The 6,886-nt window shown below is 35.6% G+C and overlaps 1 protein-coding gene across 1 annotated transcript; it reads right to left on the bottom strand.

Moving 5' to 3' along the window:
• Window positions 1-768: 768 nt before the first annotated feature.
• Window positions 769-4,003, bottom strand: LOC113496145. Its single transcript, XM_026875270.1, has 2 exons — window positions 3,716-4,003; window positions 769-3,047 (listed from the first exon to the last, which is right to left on the bottom strand). Exon 2 carries the CDS (start codon window positions 2,996-2,998, stop codon window positions 920-922), a length of 2,079 nt encoding a protein of 692 aa, XP_026731071.1. The 5' UTR covers window positions 2,999-3,047; window positions 3,716-4,003; the 3' UTR covers window positions 769-919.
• Between the last annotated feature and the right edge of the window lie 2,883 nt (window positions 4,004-6,886).

The following is a 6,886-nucleotide window of genomic DNA, read 5'->3' as shown; positions in this document are numbered from 1 at the left end:
ATACGACATCTCAATTTCCTGGTCGATGTTCATGATTTCGTATTCAAGCTGTAGGTGGCACCACTTTCTACACAATGATATTAGAAAATATGTCCAATGTACGAGTGACGCTATTCAATTGCGGAAGGAATTCGCGACCAATGAAAATAAAAACGGTTTACAGAATTATTTCATTAATTTGAGTTAATTTATTCGGCGGTACATAATATTCATCGCTAAGTAAATTTTTACTTAAATTTATTGTATTAAGACATAAACAAATAAAAAATCGACAAATGTGAGTCTCACTTGCGACACTTCACAACTTGTACAACCATAACAAAGAAAAACGATTTACATAATATTTTTTTTTAGAATTTCGTATTACAATGGCAACAAGAATACAACATCTGTAAAAAAATACTGTCTGTGATGGTTCATGTGATACAGCCTGGTATGAGATGGATCTACTGACGGACAGACAGCATTGCCTTAGTAACATTGTTCCAGTGTTAGGTACTCTAAATCGTTCACAGCGCCTACTAATATTGAGTTCTGTGCAAGAACAAAGAACATTGAATTATTCTTACACAGGCGTTTATACAGAACTTGCAACTTGTTGACAAGTCTTTTGCATCAGGAGAAAACTTTTGAAAACAGTAAAACCTTTGGCAAAAGTTATAATAACTGCTTCATATAGGATGAACAATAACATAATTTTAAATTCGACGCAAACTTACATGTTTTTAGACAAAAACAAGAAAATAATAAGAAATGAAACAATCATGACATGTTTCTAGAGATCACACAAAAGTTTATTTTGTAAAAAAAATACAGTACAAAACAATTAATAATTAAAATAACATCTTAAATTATTTAAACTTAACAATTGGTATAAATATTGCACTTGCGTATATAATACGATACTATAACATTTATCTCAATGGTCCCAAATGGGACGAATTATAATTTGTTTATCTAGCACCTGTATAGGAATCGTTTCTGGAACATTTTGCCTAAGAGCCACAGGAATTGCCTGTGTCATCAAAATTGGTGTTTGTTCTTTAAGAAAGACATTTCCTATTACAGGCGGGACTCGTTGTTCTACGGGTATTGGCAGAGCATCCTTCATTTCCACTCTAAACGGCTTTGATACAGGAATTGGTATTGCCCGAGTAATGTCTAATGATAGAGGACGACTCACTTGTGGTTCAACAGCTCTCGTTATATCCAAAGTCACTGGATACAGTGAGGGTAGGTCGAATGGTTCTGAACGCACTAAGACTGATGAAGGTATTGAAAATGCAGGATTTGGAATTTCCTCTCTAACAGCGTAACTAATATCTTGATTTTTTGGGTTTCTTGAAGCTTCGGACTTTGGAATTTTTATGAAATCCACTGCCGGTAAAGTAACATCTTCAACTTCTAATAATGCGTTTGTTTTCCCCAAATAGGTAGTAAGTTTTACACCTTCAGTTGTAGGTTTAACATCATCTAGTTGGGTTTGGGGTGTGTCTGTTATTTGTTGTGGTTTTATTGTAGCTGTCACCTCTTCACTCAACAATTTTTCTTTCTGTTGAAATATAGTTTCGGTACTAACTTGATACCAAGGTGGTGGTTTTATTTTAGCTTTTACTTCTTGTCTAAATGATTTTTCGTCTTGTTTTGATGTAGCGTCAGGTCTAACTTGGTATTGATAACGCGGTGGTGATGGTGGTTTGGTTTCAACTTTCCCCTCATCACTTAATATTTTTTCTTTCTGTTGAGATGTTGCTTCAGTACTAATTTGGTATTGGGAAGATGTTGGTAGTTTTACTTGAACTATTCCCTCTTCGATAAATGATTTTTCATTTTGTTCAGATATGGCTTCTGTGATAACTTGATGTTGATAAAGAGGTGCCAATAGACGTGAGAGTTGGTCTTCACTTGGCCTTATTTTGGGTACGGGAACAGGAGCTTGGAGTGATGTTTCAATTTTGATCTGTTGCTTCTTTGAAGGCGGCAATTTGTCTAAGGAAGTAAGGGTTTCTCTAAATTCATTGGGTCTTGAGCTTGACGATCGCTGAGGTGCCACTGGCGTGCGTAGTAGTAAAGGAGGAGCAGTAGCTTTTACAAGAGGTATCGATTTCGTAACTTCATTTTTTGCAGTTTGGGTTGAAATTATCGATGGCTTTAATGTTGAACTCCTTTCAGTTGAAATCGATTGCGCTGAGTTACGTCCATTTGTTCGACCTCTGCTATTTGATTGAATAAATGCCTTTGTTGGGTTGGAGTCACCGTGGTATGGAATTATAGGTAACGCATTATAGGGCAACATTTTCAAATCATTATTTTTCTCGTAATTTGGAAGGAATCGAACGTATTCCGAGTTAGAATTCTGGATAACAGTTTTAGTTCGGTTAGATTTTTTCCCACTCGAAGTAGCATAGTATTCTTTGTCCTTATTTCTGTTTCTTGTTTTCGTATATTTATAACGCGGTGTGGTTGTTTGTACTTTTGGTTTTACTTCCACTGTCTGTGGGAGTAGAGCAAGGTCATCATTAATCTCTTGTATGTTGAAGAGCATGTAGTAGCTGTCTAGCCCGGGGTTAGACTTTTTCGGTGTCGGAGCATCTGTAGGCACCACGGATACATTTTGAATTTTCAAATTCAAATTAATATTTCGCGGAGACTGGTCTTGTATCTTAGGGTATCCAGTAAGTAGCTCAGGGAATGGCCTCACTAGGGCTCCAGCCGCTTGTAGTGTCTGCACTTGTTCTGGAGTCAGGAATAATACAACTTCTTTCAATCCAGTCGAATCAGGTGGGGTAGATGGTAGTGGTAAGGGCGCTGGAGATGAAAACTGTCTCTCATAGAATGATTCAGTAACAACTTCACGTGGCTCAGTCTCTACCAGTACCAAGAAAATTGATGCTATAAAACACCACAGCTGGAAAAAAAAACAAAAGATTAGCGACGAACAAATATTGACATCTCGTTTAAAATGTTTATTGATTTTAACACTTACTTGTGTCCCCATTGCTGCATCTATGGTGAGCGTCTTATGATGGTGCGGTTTGTCGATTGCTCTGAAGATAAAACGAACAATAATTTATATAAGTTACGCTTGACCTTTTAATATTCTAAATAATAACTACGTGTGGTTCGTTGAAGACATCCGTATCGATTGCGATAGTAATTCGGTTTACATCAAATATTCATCTCAGTCGTAATCTTATTAATATTTCAGTGAAAGTTTGGTTTTTAAAAAGATATTACGTTTCCTACTTCCGTTATATAATTATGCAGATTTGTTAACCCAATAAGCCAATGGCTATTCAAGCTTGTTTAAATACAGTATCAGAAAAAAGTTGAATAAAAAATTTCTAAATTGGATTGTTGGCCTAATTCTATATTGGTAAATTTGGTGCATGGTACCTCATTCTAATAATTATCAAAGAAAAAAAAACAAATTTATGTTATGAATCTAATATTATCACAATAATATGTAAAGACTCCACAATGATCGGTAAGTTCAAATTTGTGCCTGCATAGAATTAAAGAAACTTTTGGTCTCGTTTGACCTTTAAATTGTATGAGAAACCGGTTTAGAGTTCACCGTTCCATTTCTCTAAATTGATGCACAGTTTGTGATTCAGCGATCACAAGAGAGAAAAACTGCTTCATAAGCATACAATTATTTCCAAATTATCAGCAAATAAAAAAAAATGGGAAAACAAATAGATATAGTTATTACCCTTATTGCAAACCAGGTTACAACTACATTGTAATCCTAATTATTTTTAATGAAAAAAAACACACTTCGCTATCTATCACAGTACAAAGCTAGTGTCAAACTACTAAATTTTTAATACTAAACTGTCTTTCTGGGTGCAACCAACTGCAGCTTGCCGAACCTAATGGACCATTATCATTTATATTCCTTCTCTTATATATAAACTTTGCCACAACCCCACGAGTTACGTCCGCCCATGTCTATGTAACTTACACTAATTGATAGACTTTTAAAACAGCTGATGGTTTTATTCAAAAGACATTAACACAGGCCATTTGAATTCAGAAACATGTTTATACAATAAATGTTCGTAACTCTTTAGCATGTTTCTGTTTCACGAATACATATTTCCTAGACTTTTTGGGCAGTTTTGCTTGAATGTATGTCGTATGTATAATTTTCTATGTATGAGTTGATTAACATCATTTTTCTTTGGATGTAGAGTAGACTCTAGCGTGTCTCTCTCGAGACCTAAGCTGGCTCCGTACCAAGTTTCATAAAAATCAAATTAGCGGTTTGGTGGCAAAAAATTACGGAAAGACAGAAGAACAGAAATATATTAGAATTATTAATTTGAATGAATAGCTGTTAATTGTGGCTTCTATGAAAGAAGTAGTATTTAATACAAAGAGTCAGAAAGTCAGTTTATTTTTGTGTTGCCATTGAATTAGGTTTCCAGTAAACATCAGATAAGTTAAAAACATTGAACTTACAGCACTAACATTAATTTTTAAAGTTAAACGTGTTAAATAGTTAAGGTAAACGTGTTAAATAGTTAAGGTAAAGGTAGTTAAGGTAAGTAAAGGAAAAAAAAGAAAAAAAAACATAATTTTTAAGTAGCGTTTTGTATGTCAAAATGTGTCGCAAAATAGGAAATCAAAACTAGGTAAAGGAAAACATTCTTCAATTTCAAATTTTAACTTTAAATTATCACTATGATAAAATGAGACCTAATAAACTATGCATGAGTTTATTTCTTTGTGATGGAGCGCCTAGTCTTAAATGAATGGTTGCGTTTCACTTGAAAGCAACATGCTTCATGAAGGTACTTACTATACGCATAGTAGGTAGGTATACGTTCGATTGAGTATTTAACAAAGATAATTGATAATCTTCGTCTTGAATTTAATCAACACATTGTCCACATTTTTTATTTACTGGTTAAAACAATCTAGCTGGTATATTCGTCGAGGTTATCTTCCATGTGCAAAAAAAACTCTATTTCAAGCCTGAGTTTCTTCCACCGCGAGAGAACAGTACTTGTGAGATTCATAACATAATATCCTTGTTCGAAGTATGCACGTTGTTTTCGGGATCAATATTTCGGGAGACAATAAGCTGTTATTTAACCATGTTAGCTTTGGAACACAAGTAAGGCCATAACACCTGGTCGTCCGCCTTAAGCATTCAGTCCAAGCCGACTTTTTTAAATCATCGGTCCATCATATGAGTCGGTTTATATTGATGAAATTGATACTAAAATTACGACAAAATGCTATCTACACGCATTCCCGTTTCTGTGTTCCTAATCCCGAGTCTAGCGAAGTGGAGGCGAATCGAATTATACAACTATATTCAAGTGCAATCAGACTTCTGAATACTTAATAACATAGTTTAACCTAATCACCAAATAAGTATTTTCACTTGGATGTGTGAATCTATGTGTGATGTGTGTGAATCCTCACATAATCTACATTTTAATTGTTTTTATCATCCGAACCTACTTAACAAATTGTTTTATCTATTTTGTATATTCGATTACGTAATTTAATAGATTAGCATAAGAATTGGTTGGTTGTACATATAAATAAATAAATGCGGACAACATCACATACATTGTTCTGAACCCAAAGTAAGTTGCTCAAGCACTTGTGTTATGGAATTCAGATACAACGAAGGTACCACAAACACCCAGACCCGAGGCAATGTAGAAATGTGAATTTTTACATTGACCCGACCGGGGATCGAACCCGGGACCTCAGAGCTAGCGACACCTTGAAACCGGTGCGTACGCCACTCGACCACGGAGGTCGTCTAACAACATATGACTAATTTAATTTCACTCTGACTGGTGATAATTATGTCATATACATAATTTGTATAAGAACAGTTCGTGTTTCCAAAATAAAACATTGTGGTATAAAAAAAATTGTTCCATATAAAAACTACAACCGCACAAGTCAATCCATCACAGGTTAAGCTACACTTGTCCAGGGTTGTGGAGGTCAGATAGGCCGTCACTCCTTCTCAAACAACTGGTATTTAGCTGCATGCAGTAAGACTGGAAGACAAACCCAATATACTTGGGAAAAGGCTAGGATAATGACGATGATTTTTACTGTTATGTAAAGTTTATTCAGGAATCAAATGTTTTTATTGCAGGAAGTTTTAGGGCTCCCGCACACGGGCCACCGGCCACAACCACAAAACGCCGCTACTGGCATATTTCCTGTACTTTAACGCAGTTTATATAGAAGAGCGAGCAGTGTCTTGTAATGTGTGGCGACCACTAGCTTCAAACTTATGCGGCGAGTCCCTATAAACTACAGTAAATTAAATATGCCTGAGGCGGCGTTTGTAGTTGTGGCCGGTGGCCCGCGTGCGACGAGCCTAAATTGTAACGTTTTATAAGGTTAAGATTACGTTTCGCAGTAGTATACGAGATGTATTCTAGTTGTCGGTAAGTCAGAAGTCTGTCCCAGGTCGCGGACAATCCATGGAGATTTCCAAGTTAAAAATATATACCAACATAGCTAAGGCCAAAAACATTCTGTAATATTTACATTAGCCTTAGAATAACTTCCTAAAACTTTCTTCTAAATTAAATCAGTGTGACGTCTGTGATTTGACATAAAACAGCTGACGGAAACCGGTTTCAGGCCCCGAGTGACAAACGTCTGGACACTATTGTGTTGTAACCACAACATTGTATTATCGCCGTATTATTTGTTTACATGACTTCAGGCAATCAAGTTTTCCTCAGTCCAAATCAATAAAATGAATGTTTTGACAACTAGCATTCGGAAATAGATTGTTACAGTTTCGTTAAAGCAAAGTACTAGACCTCGCTGGTTCATTGAATTACAAATGCATAATGATTCTGAAAGAGGGCAATAATAACAAAAACAAGAC

Source organism: Trichoplusia ni, chromosome 7, assembly GCF_003590095.1.
Source record: "Trichoplusia ni isolate ovarian cell line Hi5 chromosome 7, tn1, whole genome shotgun sequence".
In the NCBI taxonomy this organism is placed as follows: domain Eukaryota; kingdom Metazoa; phylum Arthropoda; class Insecta; order Lepidoptera; family Noctuidae; genus Trichoplusia; species Trichoplusia ni.
The sequence above is the reverse complement of the archived record's forward strand: the minus strand, read 5'-3'. Positions and strand labels throughout refer to the sequence as shown.